This window comes from Epinephelus fuscoguttatus, linkage group LG3 (assembly GCF_011397635.1).
Source record: "Epinephelus fuscoguttatus linkage group LG3, E.fuscoguttatus.final_Chr_v1".
Taxonomy (NCBI): domain Eukaryota; kingdom Metazoa; phylum Chordata; class Actinopteri; order Perciformes; family Serranidae; genus Epinephelus; species Epinephelus fuscoguttatus.
In genome coordinates, this window is record NC_064754.1 from 42,647,566 (window position 1) to 42,669,911 (window position 22,346).

The following is a 22,346-nucleotide window of genomic DNA, read 5'->3' on the forward strand; positions in this document are numbered from 1 at the left end:
GTCCATTTTCTGATCTCAATCTATCTGATCTCAATCTATCTGTGTTTGTTCAAGTGTTTCCAAGAAGCTGATGGAAACAAAGTGTATTACTGTTACCATGCTGTTTAAATGTTGTATTTTTCCTAGGAAGTTAGAGAGCCCAGGATGAAATCCTAACCCTGTGAAGCTTAGTGTACACTATGTTTGTGAATATAAGCAGAAATTACCAGGTGAGCACCATTGACTAAAAATGAGAGGTTTGCATGTAGTGTTTTAGGTGGATTTTTAGTTTCAAGACAATGGCATGTGACCTGGAGTAGTGCAGGTTGAGTCTGGTTGCTGGGAAATAAAAATAAATGGGTTGCTAATCAGTCAGTGAAGGTCACAAGTGAAATCAGGCAGCTTATCCTTGGAGGTTCACCTCATGGTATTTACTACATTTACTGTATTTACTGTAGATATGCCAGTAATTCACGTGTCTTGGAAAATACGTCATCAAATGTATCTTAACATGCCCCTGCCCATTTAAAGCCAAAATTGACATAATAACCTTGCTTTGAATTTAATTGTCAGAATAAAACCTTGAAAGGTGTCACTCTTCGTGAAGACCCCACGTACAGTTATGTGACTCTGCAGTTCCTTTTGACCAAGGAGCATTTCAGCATCCTTCAGTTCATCATTTTGGTTTTTCTGGCCTATGACATAACTGTTTTTGTTCAGTGTTACCATGCTCATCAGTGTTTAAATCTGCAAGCTGGTGTCTAGGCCATATTGGGCAGTGAAAACAAGCTGTAAATAAAGCACTGACATTTTAAATTTATATTTTGAACATGCAGCAGACAGTAAGCTATCCATTTCTTCAAGCCGTATCTGGTTCTTTAGCATCTAAATGGTTCACTCCAGCTAATCACTAACTTTGTTGTTAGGTCTGGTGCTGGGAATGTAAAATGAATGGGGCGGCTGTGGCTAATGAGGTAGAACAGGTCATCTAATCAGAAGATCGGTGGCTCAATCCCCAGCTCCTCCAGTCTTCATGTCAAAGTATTCTTCTAAACCACTGGATGGCCTTGCCCCATCTTATCTAACATGGTCAACATATATTTGCCTCCTAGGCACCTATGATCCTCTGATTCAAACCTCTTGCTGCTCGCCTAGGGCACCAAATGTGCTAGGACTGCCACTGTTAATAAGCAATGACATGCTAACATATTACACTTGATTACAGTGGCTGGTTTTAAATAGACATTTGCAGTTCTTCTGTTTGGTCAAATGAAAAAGGCAACAGGTAGGCCGATTTATCATTTCACCCACCCAATGGTGAATGTGTTAAATACAAAAATGTATTACTTCCATGTTGTGAGCTGAATTAAAAGCTGTATTAAAAGTAAATATGCTCAGATGGAGATCATAATTACAATGGTAGACTTTAACAAAGCAGTGGACAGATGATGCAGCTTTGCCCCACGTCATATTAAATTGACGTTGCTTTAAAATGACAGCTCCGAGACGAGGATGTCTCATTTTGTTAAATGCATGTGGCCTCAACTCCTCTCAACTCACACTCTTCCTGGACTCTTCTGCCCGCATCTCCTGTGGGTGGGACTAAGACGTGAGGAGAGGAGCCAAGGATGGGAATTGAGGAGGTACAAACTGGGAAATGGAAAAGACCTTTGGTCTCTTTGAAAACAAATAATAGTTTAGTCATAAAATACAGAATATTCTTTATTCTTCAGTGAAGACCATGACAGACAGGCAACATGTTGAAGTGTTGAAGCAAATGGATGATTTAGCCAACAAATATAAGCACATGTTAACGTCTTCAGCCATGTTAATCACAGGAACTCTTTTTACTCCAAACAATACTTGAACACTTCCATTACCACAAATTATATATACATCAATGGATTGAGAGCAATGATTGAAAGCTGTACAGTTCATATATTGTCTAAAGGGGAACAACGGCCAATTAAAAAATGTATTATTGTTCTGGAGGCTATATAACATGATGGATAAAATACTACAATCTGCTCTTGTACGTGCATATTGTGAGGGTGCGCCAGTAAACCAAGTAGTCATCGCAGTAAACAGTGACTGTCTGCCAGTGATGATATGAATGGAGTATAGAATTTCAACATCTGCAATTTAAATAAACGTGCAGTCACTTCAAATCTATTTTATGTTAACAAAAACAGTTAAAAGACAGGAAACTGTGTGACACCTTTCTGACTTCTTTCGTCTTCCAGTAGTTACCAAGTGCTGTCCACTGGAACACAGAAATCGCAGCTATCCTGTAGTTTCCAAGGTCAAGAATGACACACCAGTAAGGCCAAGTACCGACAAAGACCAAGTACCGTAATTCTGAAACTTTTTATAGCTTAATATGCTGTGCCTGGTGCTAGCCAGAATTCTCTGGTGAGTTGAATGTCCATCACAAAGTGCGCTAAAACCTGTCATGGCTTTCTCTGTTCTAGTGGACAGCACTTGCATATTTGCTTCACAAACAGTTTAAATGGCAAAAAAATAAACAATAAGGAAGAATGAGAACAGAAACATTAGGGCTTCAGCAGTGAAGCTGCTTGGATCCCTAAAATTGGCTGTTGTTTCCTTTTAACCACTAATATACTTTGTTAACCTAAAATAATTTGTAATATTTTGAATTGAAATCCCTGCTCAAGATAATTTCATCTCTGTGCCTTGAAGAGCTGCCTGTGTTTAAGACTCATGCATGCTTAATGCTTTATTTTTTATTGTACTGTATTGTAGAGAAATGCAGTGAGATGGGCCATAATTTGGTTGAATTTACCTCAATCTATGAATGATTTATTCTAAGCCAAAAAAAAAAAAAGCTAAAAGAATCTTGGCATCAAATGAACCTCATAACCTTCATGTGATCTAAGTGCTGAATTAGTGTTTGACTAAGCAGACCTGCAGTGACAGCATCACCCCCCGAAAGTTTGTCAGGCAATGACAATTACTCTGAAATATTTAGGACTTTTTTTTTTCAAATACTACTTGACTTAGATTTTATGTGTAAAAATACGTTTGTTCAGTAACCCAAAATACTTTTTATACATTATCATCTGTTTTTAGAGAGCAAAGCTTTTAACAGCCTGCTCTGACTGTACAGTATACTAATTATACGAATCTATGCACTTATGTGAACACATGGTAATATGTGGATTACTATACAGGGGCTATTTTGATGAACTGATGAAATACATTACAACCTTCTTATTTACCTAAATAAATAAATACATTATATCCCTCTTTTTAAGTGCACTCTGTTATAATGAGATTGGTCCATTTGTACAATATGAGGATAGGATGTGTTAAAAGCTTTGGCAGTAGTCATGAATATTCTCTGCAAAGAAAGCTGAGAGAAGTGAAAAACACTGATGAATGTCACCATATTTTACACAGAAATGTTCACTTAAGATCCAGTATGACATTAGTGAAAACATTATCTTCCATGTGCGATGCAGCATTTAATTCAGTAGATTTCTATATGGTATAGTTCCACCCCAAACACGATGGCTGAGGGTCAGTTTCACAGTTCGACCATGATGGAAAAGAATCAGGACTTCAGTCAAATGATCCTTCATCAGTTTTCTGATGAAAACGTAAGCCTGTGATAGCCGACCTCGTTGCACAAACTGAACTAATTAAAAGTTGACAAACTAATTAAATGAAAACAAAAAACAAAAAAACAACCTGATATCACAGCTTCCTTTTGCTGTAATTTTACTAGCATCTACAAACAAAATCAAACTGTTACCAATCAATCCATCAATGACCTGATCTTGACTCCTCACAGTAGATTCAGTGAAGCTGGTAAAGAATCATTGGTTCTGTTGCCCTCTTTCCAGTGATTTTCATATAAAATATTGATATTACGGCATTGTTTCTCATATCGGTGCCACAGTGTGAACTATTAGTGCAGAGATATGGAAGCTAGAAATCAAAGCTTTATGCACTTAAGTGACCATCTGAGATAGTTAAAAATAAAAGCATGAAATTCCATGTTGATCCAGTGAATCTGTGTAGATAGATATATGACAAACAGGAAGTCCTGAACCCTAAGCCCCAATACTACTGGATTTGTTTTCAAAGATGACTGTGGAAAGAGAAGTGCAAATGGAGAGCTTTCCATTTTTCATGGACCTCTAATATGTTCCACTTCAAGAAAGCATGATACAGGCAAAAACACTTCAGCTCTGTGCCCCAACACTCACTATATACTACGAAACTGAGTTCCAATAAACACAAGAATCTGACCAAAGGTCTTGCAGCCCAGGCTGGCTCTTTGAAGATTTCCTCCTCATCTCCGATGTCCCTTCTGCTTCTTGTTCCTTGCAGGCGTCCTGATCGGCTGACTGGCAGTTCCGTTTTCCAGAGGCACAGAAACTGGAGCTGCCGGTGGAGAGGTGGGAGAGAAAAGGTCCGGCTCTCTGTCAATACTGGACTTGAAAGGTCCAGCTGGGGAAAATTTGAGGGGACTGAAAGAAATCGACAAAGAAAAAGACTGAGAAGTTATAAGAAATATAAGACGGCTGGGAAGAAAGAAGAATAATAAAACTAGAATTACCACCTTGTGGAGGCGTACAAACACAAGGTGATAATTCTAGTTTTGTTTATATTCTTTCACCAGTCACGTTGCAATTATGGTTTACATCCATGTCTGTCCAGACTTACATGTAGGCATGACAGCTGACAATGCTTTAAATATGGATGTTTCAGAAGAGAACCTACATATTCAAAAATGTGGGTACTTGACACACATCTTCAACCCAGCAGTACAGAAGATCTATACAATCAGCACAGTCTCAAGTAGGAATGCACAATAATATCAGTATGTCATCGGTATCTGCCAATATCGGCTTTAAAATGAACAATTAGAGGGGCGTTAGTAGCGTAGTGGATAGAGCAGGCGCCCCATGTACAAGGCTGTTGCCGCAGCGGCCCGGGTTCGAGTCCAGCCTGTGGCCCTTTGCTGCATGTCATCCCCTCTCTCTCTGTCCCCCTTTCACACTTGGCTGTCCTATCCATTAAAGGGAAAAAAATGCCCAAAAACATATCTTTAAAAAAAAAAAAAGAACAATTAGAATCAGCCAGCATGTTTTTACTTATTTTGCACAATGAATGAATATTACATACTCTGAAAAACATTCTATTTCATGTCTCCATCTGCTGGTGGGCCATCATGATAAAAGTATGCATGTATAATATGATGTTAATTCCACTACAGAAGAGACTTGATGATCACTAAAATTAGGTGGGGAAAAGTAGATATTGATACTGGTATCAGTTATCGACTAAATAAGTTGTTACATATCGGCATATCTGATATTGGCAGCTGTTGCCAATGCAGAGGCATAAGGATTTATAATTTTTACTTATCTTATCAATGAGAACAGAAGTAAGTTACCTGATGGGTGTGCGTGGGCTGCTGTTGTGTCGGCGTACAGGTCGTGTTCGTGGTTCAAATGAGAAGCCTTCCTTTAGACTCTCTAAGACCGATGGAGCCACGTAGGTGAAACCCTGATGGAAAATGATCATTCCTTCTCAACTGTCACTTATATAGATGAATCATGTTACCATGTTACTGCCTTCCTCATAAAAACAGGTGTTCTTTTTTTAATACCATATTAAAATAGAGGACTGCAGTGCAGTTAAAGGGAAACACTTCCAATTTTCAACCAGCCCTGTGTCATCGCAGTGTGTGTGCATGAATGGTGTTTAGATTCCCCCTATGCTGCATCCATCCACAGTTTCCCACTCATTTGCTGCCAGACTTTGATGACACTCTTTGTGTCACCTGTCATAGCATAGACGGGATGCTCCGGGCACTCGCAGCACAGGGAGAGCCAAAGACCATTTATCTGTAAACACTGTAATTACACAAAGCTGGTTGAAATCAACAAAGTTTCCCTTTAAGTAGGAATTGAATAATTATTATCAATCAAATATTTGTTTCGAGTAGTCTATGGTTTCTAGTGCATCAATATAAAGAAGAGAATCTTACAGCAAAGGCGAGCTCTGCACTGTGGCTGAGTGTGGTATCGTCCGGACTGTCCACCGGTGTCTGTCTGGTAAATCTGGTGTCAAACTGGCTTACATCCTCATCTGACTGCTGCAGAGACCGATGGGAAAACAGAGGCAGCCAAAAAGGTTAAAGAGAAAAAAAGAGTGGGTAAGAAAGATGAAATTTATTAGGGTGTACATAAATATGGAGGTGTGTAAAAATGTAAGGTGAGCATGACAGAAATGTACTTCAGGTGGTAGCTGAGAAGAAAAGAAGTCATGAAAGAATGAGAGGTGAGTTGCTGAATTTACTCTACTTGCCCAGAATAAGAAGCATAATATTAACTTGACAAACTGTTCAATAACATAATAGGCACAAAATGACAACTGATGACCTACCAGTTGTGGCTTATATGGCGGCTCCACTCTCTTGTTCAGCAGGTCAGTCCAGTTGATATGCCTGAAGAACGGATGTTTCTGCAGTGGAACAAAATAACTCATTTATATATTCTCTATGTCCAGCAACATGTACATGAATCCCTAACACCAGGGAGCTGAGTCCATGTTTCTTTTGTTTACAAGCTCTGGTTTTGCTTATAACTGCGCAGCATTTCAATCACTTCATCCACATCCATTAATATTAGGGCAGCGTATCTATGACAACCATGTTATTGCTCTATGAATACAATGTGAAAATTGCTTTTATTGACACACACTAGTGGAGGTTGTTTTGAATCATTACATTCAATATATCTTAGGTTCCTGATTATATTTTAGCTTGTTCAGTTACAGTTCATGTTAACACCAGGTAGAAAGCTAATGTGGCCAATGGTGGTGGAGAGAGAGCAGGTCATTTACTAATCCCCAGCTCCTCCAGTCCAAAAGTCTGGCAAATTTTGAGTGTGAGTGTGTGAGGATGCCTCAAATGAGTAGCAGGTGGCCCCTTGTATGGTTGACTCAGCCACCAGTGTTTAAATGTGTGTGAATGGGTGAATGTAATATGTCGTAAAAAAGGGGTGTTTGAGTTGCCAGGAGAGCTCGAGAGGCGCTATACAAATCCAAGTCCACCCATATTGGAAAATGAGTGCGAGTGAAAACCGTACCTGAATGTCAGCACAGTCTGCTTTACTGGAGCCAAGCCGTTGGGCTGGATTCTTCTTCAATAGCTAGGAAAAACAAAGAGTTGTGCACATCACTTTAAAGATTGAAGATTGTGTGCTATAGTACGTTTTGAAATCCCTTGTTTAAATCTACCAAATAAAAATTAGTTTTCATAAAACTGTTTCTAATGAGCAGTCACACTAGGAAAAGATTAAGATTATAAATCAATGTTTAATTTTTAACTTTTTTTTTTTTAACTTTTTAATACTTAACTGAAACTTTACCCGATTTTAATTTGCATAGAGGGCTTTTCTTTTAATTCTAATGAAAACAATGTTTGCTATAATATTGTTAAAGGGGAACTAAACCCCCCTCTCTGGGGGGGCAATAGAGCGGCAGAGGAAGGGGACGGAGTGAAGATTGTCCCTCGCTGCGGGGAGAGAGGAGAGGGCTTCCCCGGAGGTCGGCCTCTTTCCTCTCCCCTCACTTAGACTTATTTTCATTGTGCTGATGGTGGCTTGGAAAACGGACCCTAACTGTGTCACACGGGCAGAAGGGAAGGTGGCCGGAGTCTTATTTTATCCTACTTGGTTCTATTTCTCCCTCTCTGGTAGCCTGGGCTCACCGTGCAGCAACCACCGCATCCATCCATCCATCTGTCCATCCACCCCTCCCTCCCTCGCGGCCCCGCACATATACCACAGAGGCTCGGCTTTCTCTCACCGCACAGCAGCCCTCCACATCCCTCCCTCGCTGCCCTGCACATGTATTCCCGAGCCTCAGTGCCTCTCCTTGACCAACTAACCTAAATACTATAAACACACTACTAACTGTAAACCTACACTAAAATACACTATGCTAACAATACAATTCCACAAATTACTAGCTATTCTCTCTGCTCTACTACTCTCTCTGCTCTGGTCCAACCTACTCGCTATCAGTTTGATAACTGCGGACAGAATGGTTTTATAGTAAGGGGAGGAGGAGTAAAGGGAGGAGGGCAGGCTTTAGCGTGGACGGTTAGTGACGTCATTCGCCTCGAAAAAGAATCATTCGCCTCCAATGTAATGTAATGTAAATTCAAATGTAGTAACCAGGTTTCAAGCTGTAGAGGGCACTCCATACCACATTTTTAAAATAAAATGTAGATTTTCAATAGTTTGCACTAAACTGTCAAGATTTTGAGCAGGATCAGTCAGTAACACTACTATACAACCAGAAACAATGATTATCAGCTGAAAAAATTGTTTTCTTCTCTTGTTCTCTACTCTTCAACATTTAAGGCCAAAAACTGGCAGACACACATACCATCTGTTCAGCTGCACAATAAAGATTTTATATATATATATATATATATATATATATATATATACACACACAGTGGTGGAAAAAAGTTTTCGGACACCCTTAAAATTTTACACAATCTCAAATATTCTCATGAAATATTTGTGGAAAAATCTTTTTTGTGTTTCAAAAGGTGTGGCTGCATTAGACAGATACAAACAAATACAAATTATATTTTCTTGTTTATTGTTTACTAGAAAAACTAACAAAACTAAATTCTTGACAGTTTCAATATGTCAGTTCTCAACATTGTCGGTATCAAAGTCAACAAATAACAGAGAATGTGTTCAAAACTGAACAAAAAATAAATTAACCATCACATCATCAAATTAATATTTAGTAGTCCTGCCATTGGCACGTAGTAGAGCTCTAATCCTGGCTGGCATGTTCCCCACGAGCCTTTCACACTGTTGAGGGGTAATCTTGTCCCATTCTTCTTGAATTACTGCTTTTAATTCTTCTAAATTCTTTGGTTTATGCTTTGAAACAGACCTTTTGATAATCCACCACAGATTTTCAATGGGGCTCATGTCCGGGATTGAGCTGGCCACTCTAAGACCTGGATACTGTGCTCCTGCAGCCAAGTTCTACTGGCCTTGGATGTGTGGCAAGGGGCCTTATCTTGTTGAAACATCCAGTTTTTACCTCGACGGAACAGTGCACACGCAGAAGGGAGCATGTGGGTTTCGAGAATGGTCCAATACTTGGTAGAGTTCAATGTGCCATCACAGACAGTGAGATGACCAACACCAGCAGCACTCATGCATCCCCAAACCATGATACTGCCTCCACCATGCTTGACAGTAGGTACTGTACATGCTGGAGATAATGCTTCGCCTGGCCTTCTGCGTACCCTCACATTAGTAGGAGGAAGATAAAGCTGGAAACTGGACTCATCTGACCACAAAATCTTCTTCCAATTCCTGGCTGTCCAGTTCTTGTGTGCCTGGGCCCAACGATGCCGGGCAAACCTCTGTCTCTCATTGAACAGGGGCTTCTTGATAGCCTTGTAGGACCTTAAGCCATGATCTAAAAGTCGGCCACGTACAGTGCGGGTGGAACACTGGACACCAGTTTGGTTTGACCACTGCTGCTGAAGCTCCTGTGATGTCATTCGGCGGTTTTGCCTGCACATGCGGATCAGGATGCGGCCATTTCTTGCTGAAGAAACCCTTGGACGCCCAGATCTTGGTTTGTCTTCCAAGCTGTTGGTTCATCTGTATTTCTGCAGAGTGTATCCAACTGCTGAAGGACTGCATCTGCACTTCCTGGCTATCTGGCGGCAGCTGTACCCTTCCTGGCTGAGAATCTTTATCTTCAGGCGTGTTTCCTGCGTTAGGTTCCTTGTTTTAGCCATTTTTGTGTCTGAAGAACTTTCAAATGTGCTGGCTTTATGTAGACACGAAGCTTGGCAACAAAAATTGTGTCTTTTAAACAACGACCTTCATCACTGGTACCAAATGACCCAATACTCAAAATTTCTTATGTATTTTTATGGAACCAATCAATTTTAAGTTTTTAATGGCTTTTTTGGGATTTATTTAGTATTTTGGCTGTGACTGTACTAAAAGAAATTGCACTTGAAGACCTAAGAATGATTCTTAATGCAATATTTCACAAATGCATGGGGTGTCCGAAAACTTTTTTCCACCACTGTACAGTACAGGCCAAAAGTTTGGACACACCTTCTCATTCAATGCGTTTTCTTTATTTTCATGACTATTTACATTGTAGATTCTCACTGAAGGCATCAAAACTATGAATGAACACATGTGGAGTTATGTACTTAACAAAAAAAGGTGAAATAACTGAAAACATGTTTTATATTCTAGTTTCTTCAAAATAGCCACCCTTTGCTCTGATTACTGCTTTGCACACTCTTGGCATTCTCTCCATGAGCTTCAAGAGGTAGTCACCTGAAATGGTTTCCACTTCACAGGTGTGCCTTATCAGGGTTAATTAGTGGAATTTCTTGCTTTATCAATGGGGTTGGGACCATCAGTTGTGTTGTGCAGAAGTCAGGTTAATACACAGCCGACAGCCCTATTGGACAACTGTTAAAATTCATATTATGGCAAGAACCAATCAGCTAACTAAAGAAAAGCGAGTGGCCATCATTACTTTAAGAAATGAAGGTCAGTCAGTCCGGAAAATTGCAAAAACTTTAAATGTGTCCCCAAGTGGAGTCGCAAAAACCATCAAGCGCTACAACGAAACTGGCACACATGAGGACCGACCCAGGAAAGGAAGACCAAGAGTCACCTCTGCTTCTGAGGATAAGTTCATCCGAGTCACCAGCCTCAGAAATGGCAAGTTAACAGCAGCTCAGATCAGAGACCAGATGAATGCCACACAGAGTTCTAGCAGCAGACCCATCTCTAGAACAACTGTTAAGAGGAGACTGCGCGAATCAGGCCTTCATGGTCAGATAGCTGCTAGGAAACCACTGCTAAGGAGAGGCAACAAGCAGAAGAGATTTGTTTGGGCCAAGAAACACAAGGAATGGACATTAGACCAGTGGAAATCTGTGCTTTGGTCTGATGAGTCCAAATTTGAGATCTTTGGTTCCAACCGCCGTGTCTTTGTGAGACGCAGAAAAGGTGAACGGATGGATTCCACATGCCTGGTTCCCACTGTGAAGCATGGAGGAGGAGGTGTGATGGTGTGGGGGTGTTTTGCTGGTGACACTGTTGGGGATGTATTCAAAATTGAAGGCACACTGAACCAGCATGGCTACCACAGCATCCTGCAGCGACATGCCATCCCATCCGGTTTGCGTTTAGTTGGACGATCATTTATTTTTCAACAGGACAATGACCCCAAACACACCTCCAGGCTGTGTAAGGGCTATTTGACCAAGAAGGAGAGTGATGGAGTGCTGCGGCAGATGACCTGGCCTCCACAGTCACCGAACCTGAACCCAATGGAGATGGTTTGGGGTGAGCTGGACCGCAGAGTGAAGGCAAAGGGGCCAACAAGTGCTAAACACCTCTGGGAACTCCTTCAAGACTGTTGGAAAACCATTTCAGGTGACTACCTCTTGAAGCTCATGGAGAGAATGCCAAGAGTGTGCAAAGCAGTAATCAGAGCAAAGGGTGGCTATTTTGAAGAAACTAGAATATAAAACATGTTTTCAGTTATTTCACCTTTTTTTGTTAAATACATAACTCCACATGTGTTCATTCATAGTTTTGATGCCTTCAGTGAGAATCTACAATGTAAATAGTCATGAAAATAAAGAAAACGCATTGAATGAGGAGGTGTGTCCAAACTTTTGGCCTGTACTGTATATTTATACATACACACATATATACATAACATTAAATCATTTGAAACCAGAAAAAAAAAAAATCTACATTTAGACATAATTTGTGTCTGTGTTTTTGTGTGTGTTTTACAGACCTTCTTGATGAGGTCCCTGGCATCGATGGTCAGGTATGGGGGCAGATTGAGTTTACACTTCAAGATCTTATCGATGGTCTTCTTCCTGTTTTCAGCTGTGAATGGAGGCTGGTGGAGAAACACAGGAGGGAGTCAGTAGTTGCTAAAGGAAATCAAAACTACTGGTTTCTCTCATTTGTTTTAGGGTCAGGTAATCGATCAAGTTATTTTGCCCCCAGTTCCCGATCTGAACCATTTAATATCAAGTATCTGCCGATACCAAGTCCCAGTCCGATACCTCTATTTTCCTAGATAACAGTGCTGCACAGTGCACAGTAGTGCAAGTTACAGGAAAATCAATCCAATGTGTATGCTTGACAGCTGAATAGCTCTATGATGCATTAAGACAGCGAGGGTCAATCAAAGAACTGCAATACAATAATCGGTGGTCAGATGTTGCATTCTGCCAAAAAGCATGCAGAGTGTACGCAAAACAAAATGTGTCAACATACATGTTGTAGCAATGAGGGTTTGTAGTGAAGTAGGCCTATTTCAGCAGTTTGCCCTAATTTACTTATTTATACTTATCTTATTTGGTAAGTGTTGTCTTCCCCTGGTTTTAGGGGAACAGTAAAGTGATGTAATTTTCTGAACTTAAGATACTGTGGTAGCTGAACTTCCACTGGCCTTCACCCACTTTGCCATTATGTCCTCATTTCTGATGATTACTTATCAAAAATCTCATAGTGTGAATATTTTGTAAAAGCACCGAAAGAAGAAAAAATATCATGATATTTGATTTTTTTCTATATCACCCATCCCTTATTGCAGCCCACCCCCATCTCCCATCACAGATTCCTCATAATATTTACTGTTCTCTTTCACAGAACTAACTTACTGATCCTGTCATCATATCGTACATCAGGGCCCCAAGGCTCCACCAGTCTACTGCTCTGTTGTGACCCGACCTGGTTAGGATCTCTGGAGCCCTGGAGGAGAAAGAGATACACAGAGAAAGGAGACACTCAGGAAGTTATCAGAGTAAAGAAAAATGTGTGAGGATGTGTGTGTGTGTGTGTGTGTGTGTGTGTGTGTGTGTGTGTGTGTGTGTGAGCAGGGCCAAATGACAGAATTACTGTTAATATTTTGAATGACTCAGAACATATTGATTAAAACAAACAGTAAAACAGTTTACAAAATGGCATTATACAACTTTGCATTTATGTTCCAGAGTTTATAAATGATGCTACAATCTCTTGTATCTTATCTTGAGTGTGGTGTTACCCACATGTACTCTATGGTGCCACAGAAGGTGTGGGTGACCGTTCCATCATGAATGGATTCCTTACAGAGGCCAAAGTCAGTAAGCTTGATGTGTCCTTCAAAACAGAGAAAAACATACTGAAGTCACACTGTCCATGATTCATGTGTAAGGCTGGCTTTATATTAGAAATAACAGGAAATGACACTGGAAACAGGAAACAATAAGAACCAGTGCTCACGTTGATTCAGGCTTTTAAGGTCATTTTTAATCAAATTGAAGTATTTAAAACTGGTATATTTTGAGGGAGATGAGATCAAAATTGCAGGTCATACTTCTGACCTTAAAAAAATAATCCTGAAAAAAAAAATGCAATATAAAAAAATTGCAGAGTTGACTCTGCAAGCTATATTTTAATTTCAGTAACTCTGGATGTTTTGGGGCCGTGTTTAAATTTGATTTTCACTCAAAACTTAATTTAGCTATGAGGTCACATTTTGCTTACTGAATATTTTACAAGTGATTTGATCGATCAGTTTGTGCCCCCAAAAAGTAACTGACTACACATGAATTCTGAATGCCAAAAACTGATGTAGTTATTTTAATTCTTCATTTTAAGACAGTAAATGTTTTACTTTCAACAACAAATTGAACTGAACTGTACTGATGACATTTATCCACATGTGATGTGTTACCTTGGTGATTAAGCATGATGTTTTCAGGTTTGAGGTCTCTGTAAATGATCCCGTTAGAGTGGAGGTGACCCAGGGCCAATGTGATCTCTCCGAGATAGAAACTACACACAGACATAAATTATTTGACTCAGTGATGAGCGACAGACTGATCTCACCTAAACCACAAAAGTAAGACAAACGAGGAATGAAGCAATTTATCATTAACATGCTTAAGAAAACCAAGAATTACCACCCCGCAGTTGTATGCCTCCGAACACTAGTCAAGTTTCTCTTACAGTTTATATCCATGTCTGTGAAAACATGGAAGCTTCACACACATCTTCCCCACAGCACAGTTTCAAGGTGAACAACTAAGGTTAGTGTCACCAATTAAGTATCTGACCAAATGTCGCCCCTTCTCTTCCTGAGATATGACGTTGAATAATGGCCATAAAAATGTTTTATGCAGAACATTATGATGTCACAGTGAAGATGACCTTTGACTTTTTGGATATAAAATGTCATCACTTCATTATTTTATCCTATTAGATATTTGTGTGACATTTTGTCATAATTAGCATATAAATGATTGAGTTATGGCCAAAACCATAATTTGTGAGGGCACACTGACCTTGACCTTTAACCTTCGACCGCAAAATTCTAATCAGCTTATCCTTGAGTCCAAGTGGGCATTTATGTCAAATTTTGAGAAATTCCCTTAAGGTGCTCTTGAGATATCATGTTCACGAGAATGAGACAGATGTTTGCCATGTTAAAGCAAATGCTGAATGAATATGCAAAAAGTAAGGGGAAACTGAATTAATGAAACAAAGGCAAGCTTTTTCTCACATCAAGATATTCACCTCTGCCAAGGGATTGTATGTTTTCAGTGCTGATTGTGCATCTGTAGGTTTGTCAGCAGGATTACAGAGAAACTACAGGCACAATTCTCATAAAACTTGGTGGAAGGGTGCGGCATGGGCCAAGGAAAACCAGTGGAATTTTGGAGCAGGTTGGAATCACAAGGCAGAACACAAATTATTTTTCACTTTCGTTAAACTTGCTATATGCGCACAGCCTTCCACTCAACCTTGGCGGAGGTCTGCACTCTCTGAGCTCTTTTCTAGTTTGATTTTGTGTCACTTCTTAACCTTTGTCTTGAATTTAATTTCTTTTAAATCAATTTAAATAGCCAATCATTGACTGGATTCACTGACATAACACTGTCGGCAATTCTTCCTAAATACCCCTATATCAATTTTCTTACTTTACTTATTTTCTTACTTTAATTTGTAAGTCATTTAACATATGAGTTTATGTGATCTGTATCCGCCAGCAGTGTCACATTCTTTGTCACCAATGACTTGTGCTCAGTTTCAGAGATTCAAGATCAGACAAACTGTTTTGGAATGTTGCAGAGAAAAGTTGCAGCGGTGAGCACTAGCTGGTCTGAGTTCGACTCAAGCCAGCTGATGGTATCACCTGCAACTCAGCTGGTCAAATCGCTGGCGGCTGGTTTTAGAACATAAAGCACTTAACCTGTTTCAACAGCCAATCAGCTTGTAATGAAGTCCGCTGGTCAAGTCAAAATGACTGTAGACAGGTGCTCCGTCCCCACTGAGTGCGCACAGTGTGCTGTGTCGGACAGTGGGTCACTGTTGCTGCTCGCTGTATGTGCTTATGCCACCCACCCCTCCGCCATCTGATGCTTGTTTTCTTTATGTTTATCACTGTTTCATCATACTCGCCTATATATTGCAAAAGCTCTTTGGCTGACTGGTGGGTACTACAAATGGACAGAGAAAGAGGTAACTCGTATACCCTTCACTACACCACTGCTTGTAATGCATCTATGGTCCTTACCAGGCAGTGTCCTCCATGAAGATGCCTTCCTTCTCAAGCTGCATGAACAGCTCCCCTCCTGGTGAGAAACATCAACACAGATGAGTTAATGGGGTTAGTGGCATTAGATAATATTCCTCCCAACCATTCCTTCATTTCTCCATTTATCAGTGCTGCATGATAAAAATCACACTTTCATAGTCATTGCAATATGAACATAGGCGATCAACACTGCAAGCACTGCCTGAAACACAATAGTTTTGTTTACAACCAGCATCAGGGTTTTACATCCACCAAGCGCCAAATGTAGTAGATTATACGTTGGGTAAGAAAATTTCAACGGGCTATCTGCAGAAATTGTACTGAAATAGTCATGTAATAAAAAACTATGCTAAACTGCATTTTGTGTCATTAATAATCACATTAAGTCATCACAAGCACAGCATAATCGTGATTTCAATTTTGAACAAAATAATCGTGATTATGATTTTTTCCATTATCGAGCAGATCACAGATTTTCCTCATATCATGCAGGCCTTTTATTCATGCCTCTTTTTCTTCCTCCACCTCCTCCCTTTCTATCCCTGCAAACAGCCCTGTGGCCATACAGGCAAACAATAAAAGGGTTCCCATAAGTGGTGTACACAGTGTATGCACTAATGTTGGTCCATATTAACTGTCTCTCCTCCTATGTTTTTACCCTCCACATCCATCAGTTCACCCTTCAGTGCCTCTGTCTTACCACTCAGACATTCCAGTATGAGGTAGAGTTTTCCCCCAGTCTGGAAGGCGTAGAGCAGATCCACGATGAACGGGTGCCTCACCGTCTCCAGGATCTCCCGCTCCGCACGTGTATGGGCTGTGTCTTTAGCATTACACACTATCTTTGCCTAAGGACAAGTGAACATGACAAGTGAGCACATACAGTGTTGAAAGAGGCATAGAAAGGGAAATATAAAGAGTTGGGGCAGGAAAGAGAGGACAACAAATAGAATGAAGTGAAGAAATGAGAGGCAGATAAAACATAGTATGGAAAGGATTGCATTAAGAACACGTGGACAAACAGAGACAACTTCATGTATTGTTTATCCTACAATTTGTGTCTTAGGAGGGAGCTGTGGACTGAGACAGAGTACCTTTTTCAGGACCTTCATGGCAAATATGTTCCCCGTCTGAGCTCCTTGAACCTTCCTCACCTGAAAAACCTGAAAAATAGGTATTTTGTTTTATGAATACCACAAAAAGTAGTAAGTGTTGTGAAAAGTATTTTAGGGGATACTTTGCTGCTTTCCAACCAGGTCTGAGTCACTGCAGTGTGGGGAGTGTGTGCAGATGAACTGTGTTAAGGTGCTGCCACCAGCCAGCCAGCAAAAATGTCATTCATTTACAATGAATATTACTTTACACTGTGTTCTGAAATTACTTTTCTGAGTAGTTATATGGAAAGCAAGGGGGTGTAAAAATTCAGAGACAGATCTCGCCTTAAAAAGGGCTCAAAATTGCGTGCGCGCACACACACACACACACACACACACACACACACACACACACACACACACACACACACACACACCTTGCCATAGGCTCCTTTTCCCAGCACCGTTAAAAGCTCAAAACAGTCAGGTCCAACTCTCTCACTGTCTCTGTTTACACTTTCACTGGTCAGCTCCACCTCCTCTGTCTGAACACTGGAACGAGCATGACACAGGAAAGAAGCCGTACTGTAAATACATTTGTGTACTATATCATCATTCGTGTTTTAGAGTGGATAGTAATTTTAACTTACTTCTCTGGTTCTGTCACAGTGAAATCACAGACATCATCCTAGATGGGGAACAGCAAACCAATTACAGCTGCACAACATGTTGTTGTTTTTTCTTAGCATGTCATCATTGCAATGTCAACTTGCATGATAAACACAAAGATAATTCTCTTAAGATTTTCTGAGTTAGATGAAAGAGAGTATCAATAGCAAACTACACTTCAAAATGTAACCATCACCTTTTTTTTTCTCATTTGTACTTTTTGTGTTTACTTTAATGTTCAATTTGTTTGATAAACAAATGTTAGAAATTATTTCATTTAATCTTTTATAATTCAACAGGGAATTTGCAGTATTTTAGCAGTACACTGAAAGCAGCAGTAAACTGAGTACACTAATATACATTTATTTATTACTGAAAGTAGTATTGTTATTGCCATATTCATCAAGGTTATCATATATCGCATGATTTTCTCATATCATGCAGCCCTAAAACTAAAGAGGTTAGAAAAGAGAGTCCTTTTTTTCTCACTTGTCATATACCTTAACCAAATGTCCCTTAAAGGACATTTTAACCCATAATTAGACAATACATGTTTGAGTGTTTAAGTGTTTAAGATATTAGCCGTAGAGATATCTAACTTCTCTCCAAAATAATGGAATTAGATGACACTCGGCTTGTGGTGCTTAAAGACCCAAAAAATACATCTGAAAAAAATCAACAGCAACAGTAACTGCTGTGAGCAGTTTAATGTAGAAACTATGTTCTGTCTAACAAACTACACCACGCAGAAAGAAGTATGCATCTACTGCTAGCTCACCTTACACCTAACACTACAGCTCAGCCGAGGAGGACGCCATTAGTGTCTGCATTTTGCACTGTCACAGGCACAAGGCTCTCGTCCATGAGTAGATACATGCTTCCTTTAGAGCAGTGATACGATTGGGAGGTGTATTTCAGTAGTAAGAAAATAGTTCCTACATGAAACTGCTCACAAGAACGTCTATTGATTATCTTGAGTAACCGGGTCATGATTTCTGTAAAGAGACATTGCTGTTGAGTTTTTCAAAAAACTCAAAAAAATTTTTTTGGCACTTTGAGCACCACAAGCTGAGTGCCATCTGGTTCCATTATACTGGAGAGAAGGCAGACATCTCTACAGCCGATATCTCCAACACTCTGCAACTCACACCAAAACAATCTAGATTGATAAACAGCACTACAGGGGTCCGTTTCAGAAAGGAGCTTCAACAAACTCTGAGCCTAACCCTGAACTCTGAGTTGAGTAACTCTGCGATGGGAAACTCTGGGTTACGGGTTTCAGAACAGGTGATTTCAATCGGTTCAATCAACACAGAGTTTGTTTACTCTGAGTTAAGGGCGTGCACCACGACTTTAAAAAGCCGTCATCAATGGAGCCCCGATACCACGATTCACCATGGCAACAAGCAACAAGAAAAGGTCTGCATTTTTTTTACTCTTCTGGAGTTGCATATTTTAATGCGCTCATACAACGAATTTGAAGCTGTTTTCAGGAAGAAGAGTAACACGGCTGCAGCAGCGAAGGAACGGGAGTCGGTGTGGGAGAAAATTCATGCTCGAGTCAATGCGTAAGTTTAAATTTATTTCATACATTTATGCAATCACAATAATATTAGGCTACAGATGCAAACAGATGGAATGGTGTTAAAGCGAAAATTTACTTCACTTAGATGCAATCCCAACTCATTATTTTTCAAGTGAAAATGGTCTAAAAACAAGTTACTTTTAGGTGTGATTTGTTTTGACTAAAAATGACATTTTGACTAGAAATAAGACAAATATTCTTGGTATGATTTTGAGTTTTTGCAGCATGATGCAGTCTGACATTTTGAGACAGTCAATCTACCTGCACATTAATGCTGTGAATGGACTTCCTATTCACATAGTCTCCTTCATTTTGTGAAGGAGCAATGATGGGAATGTGGGATCCATCAATGCACCCTATCACACCGGGAAATCCTAACAGAAATTAAAATGACTCATCCCAGTCTGAGGTTGCAGCACCATGTCATTAACTGAATATGATTTATAATCATAAATTTTAACTGATTTCTACATCATTCACCTGCAATCCTGTGGAACTTCTCTTTGATGACCCTCACAGGTTTATGTCCAGGGAACACAACAAAAGAGTTTAATAGACGTTTCAGAGCTAGGGCCACTTTTCTCACGGCTCTGCAGACAGTGGCCTTACTGATATTTTCTGCATCTCCAATATTATACAGAAAACTCCCGTTTGCAAAAAAAACCGAAGAGCAACACAAAGAATCTGGGTAGATGAAAGTGCATGTCCACGGTTGGTGACGTTGGTTATGTCACGACGGATGAGGTTATGGATATAAATGATGGACTGTGATGTGAAATGGTACCGTTCAAAAAGAAAATGTTCTGGAAATGATAATACGTCAATTCTGGGCCTGTGAATAATCTCCTGACGAATGCATAACTCCCTCCTCAGTAACACTGCCTCTTCGTCCACAGGGTCCTCCAAGAACGGACATGCCATGGTCGAAAAAAGTAGATTTAGAACTAGAACACACTTTAGGATCCGACTTTACCTTGAGGACAGATGATCAAACTCGCTGAAACCCGCGCGACACTAAACGAATGAATGAATGAATCACACTGCGTGTGTGGCGTAAGAGGGCGGAGACAGCTAGAAACTCAAGGTTCATTGAAGAAAACCTGCTCCCGACCAGGTTAGGTTCACAGAGTCAGTTGCCATAGTAACTGACACCGAGCTTCAGTTACCTCTCTTTCTGAAACGGTCTGGAATTACTCCGCTTTCTCTGGTTTAAGTTACCTCCCTTTCTGATACGGAAAACCCAGAGTTTCCCTCATTTCAGGGTTAAGAGACTCAGAGTTTTCACTAAACCTGCTTTTGAAACGGACACCTGGTAAGAGGAAAAATATTTATGTTTGATTTTGTGGTGAACTGTCCCTTTTAAAAACATAAAGTGATGTATTCCAATTAAACCTTGACTTTCATCAACAAATGGTGTTAATAATGCAGATTGTGTTCAAAACTTTTCTGAAGCCGAAACAATTTGCAATGACGCAAATCAATTACTTTCTCATTCTGTGTATGTCAGATAACTGATCAGCAGTAGTCTTATCAATGAGTGGGGAATACAGACCTCTGTATCACTGATGTCCTCAGTCTCCAGATCTATGTCAAACACTCCTGCCATCCTGTAACAGAGATTATGGTAAAACTGTCTGTGTTTCATTCAACCAGACGCTCATTATCAGTTTCATCCCAATGACAAACATAGCATTTCTGTACAACTATCAAACATGCACGTCTCCTGTGAGGAATAGGCGACAAATAAGCCTGTGACTCGTTCTACACTGATATTCATTCCCCACCCTGGGGTTCAACCACCCACCCTAAGTTTTAACCTGTAACCCTCTTGCTGTGAGGCAACAATGCTAACCACTGGACCACCATGCCGCCTCTACACTGATAGTTTCAACAAAAAGCAGATGTAATACAATACAAAATGCAACACCAAGTTTAAGGTATGCAGATGCAAAGCGTGCAATATTCAAGGACTAAATAACAAAGTAGAAAAGGAATGTATATCAAATGAAAAATACAACATATGTAAAAAGTTGAAACTAGATAATAGTATGGTGCAAAATATAACAAAAACATCTAACAGTAAGGTGCAAATAGGTGCAACCAATATATCCAATAATGCAATATGTTCAATAACCCAACTAAGTTACCAGAATGAATAATACATAAAGCATGGTTCCTTGTTTGTACAGTGTCAGATCTGAGGTGGTTGATGTGAGAGAGCCAGGGTGCACAGTTATGTTGTTTAACCACAGTTTACACACGACTGATCCAGTGATCCGAGAAATGTTTAAACACAACACATTAAATGAACTTACTGTAGCTGGCTAATGATACCAGCAGTGTTTCGTAACGTTAAACGTGTGGGTTACTCTGAATCCAGAATACTTGGCCCATCCAGAGCTGAACGTTAGCCTAGCCACCACATTGCTGTTGACTTGGCAAAATATGATGCCGCTACATCTTTCCAAACAAACCTTGACAGCCGTGTCCCTGTGTCCGAAATGCTGTGGCTTTAAGTGAGGGATGTCATTTATCTCAGGTTACACACGGTTAAGACCTCTCAGAATCAAATGCTTTGAGAAAGCTAGCTAGCTTAACTTCTCATGTTAGCATGCTGGCTAATCATATGGCAACCAAAACAACACGTGAGTGGAACCTACATGACAGCAAATGTTTCATGAAATAGACTGCTTTAAGGTTAACGTTTCCGCTACAATTAGACTAAACGTTTGTTACGTTAGGTTGCTTCATTTCCCTGCAAAATGCCAAACTGGTTAACAGTGGCTGACAGCTGTAAATGGGAACTAACATCACGTTGTCAGCTGGTTTGACAGGTAAAATTAGCACGCTAACAAAAATGCTAATACTAGCTAGCGTGTCACCCATATATACATTTGGCTTTACCTATAAACGCTCCTTCATCCGGTGGTTCCTTGTCTCAGTCCGCAGTCCAATCGTTTAAACCCTAGGCAGTTTCTATACACAAACAGCTGTGACCACCATTGTTCTTGTTACACTTTCGTCAGAGAAGCACAACACACTCAGCTGTTCAGGTTCCCTTCATTCTCCTCTGACCCGCATAAAGCGCTGAGATATTGGCTGCGTTCGAATATTTGAAAATATCCTTTCCTAGCCACTTCTCCTTGCCTGGGTGCAGTCCAGTTCTTTATATCCGTCCACTCCACTCAGGACGAGGTGACAGATTACCAAGGTGGAAACGGAATGTAACGAGTTCTGTCTGATATCAGGCAACGCTTTTTCTTGGCCTCGGTGGAAAACTTCATGAAGTAAAGGGAGGGAAGGAGAATTCATAAGGATCAAACTCTCCCTCCCACTTTATGTCAAAGACTTTT

At 40.2% G+C, this 22,346-nt stretch overlaps 1 protein-coding gene across 1 annotated transcript; it reads right to left on the reverse strand.

Moving 5' to 3' along the window:
- Positions 1-1,683: 1,683 nt before the first annotated feature.
- On the reverse strand, positions 1,684-22,215 carry LOC125886237 (ribosomal protein S6 kinase beta-2-like). The gene is made up of 16 exons (XM_049572269.1): positions 21,898-22,215; positions 20,546-20,600; positions 17,390-17,427; positions 17,177-17,291; positions 16,740-16,808; positions 16,346-16,493; positions 15,625-15,682; positions 13,783-13,883; positions 13,115-13,205; positions 12,725-12,815; positions 11,848-11,955; positions 7,104-7,166; positions 6,400-6,477; positions 6,002-6,109; positions 5,405-5,517; positions 1,684-4,475 (listed from the first exon to the last, which is right to left on the reverse strand). Exons 2-16 carry the CDS (start codon positions 20,597-20,599, stop codon positions 4,298-4,300), a joined length of 1,413 nt encoding a protein of 470 aa, XP_049428226.1. The 5' UTR covers position 20,600; positions 21,898-22,215; the 3' UTR covers positions 1,684-4,297.
- Between the last annotated feature and the right edge of the window lie 131 nt (positions 22,216-22,346).

Excerpts from the sequence above, each read along its gene's own strand:
- LOC125886237 (XM_049572269.1), bottom strand. The coding sequence starts at position 20,599 with ATGGCAGGAGTGTTTGACATAGATCTGGAGACTGAGGACATCAGTGAT. Across the intron at positions 12,816-13,114 it reads TGTGGCACCATAGAGTACAT|GGCTCCAGAGATCCTAACCA; the intron begins GTGGGTAACACC and ends TTTCTCCTCCAG. Across the intron at positions 7,167-11,847 it reads CCAGGGACCTCATCAAGAAG|CTATTGAAGAAGAATCCAGC; the intron begins GTCTGTAAAACA and ends TGTTTTTCCTAG.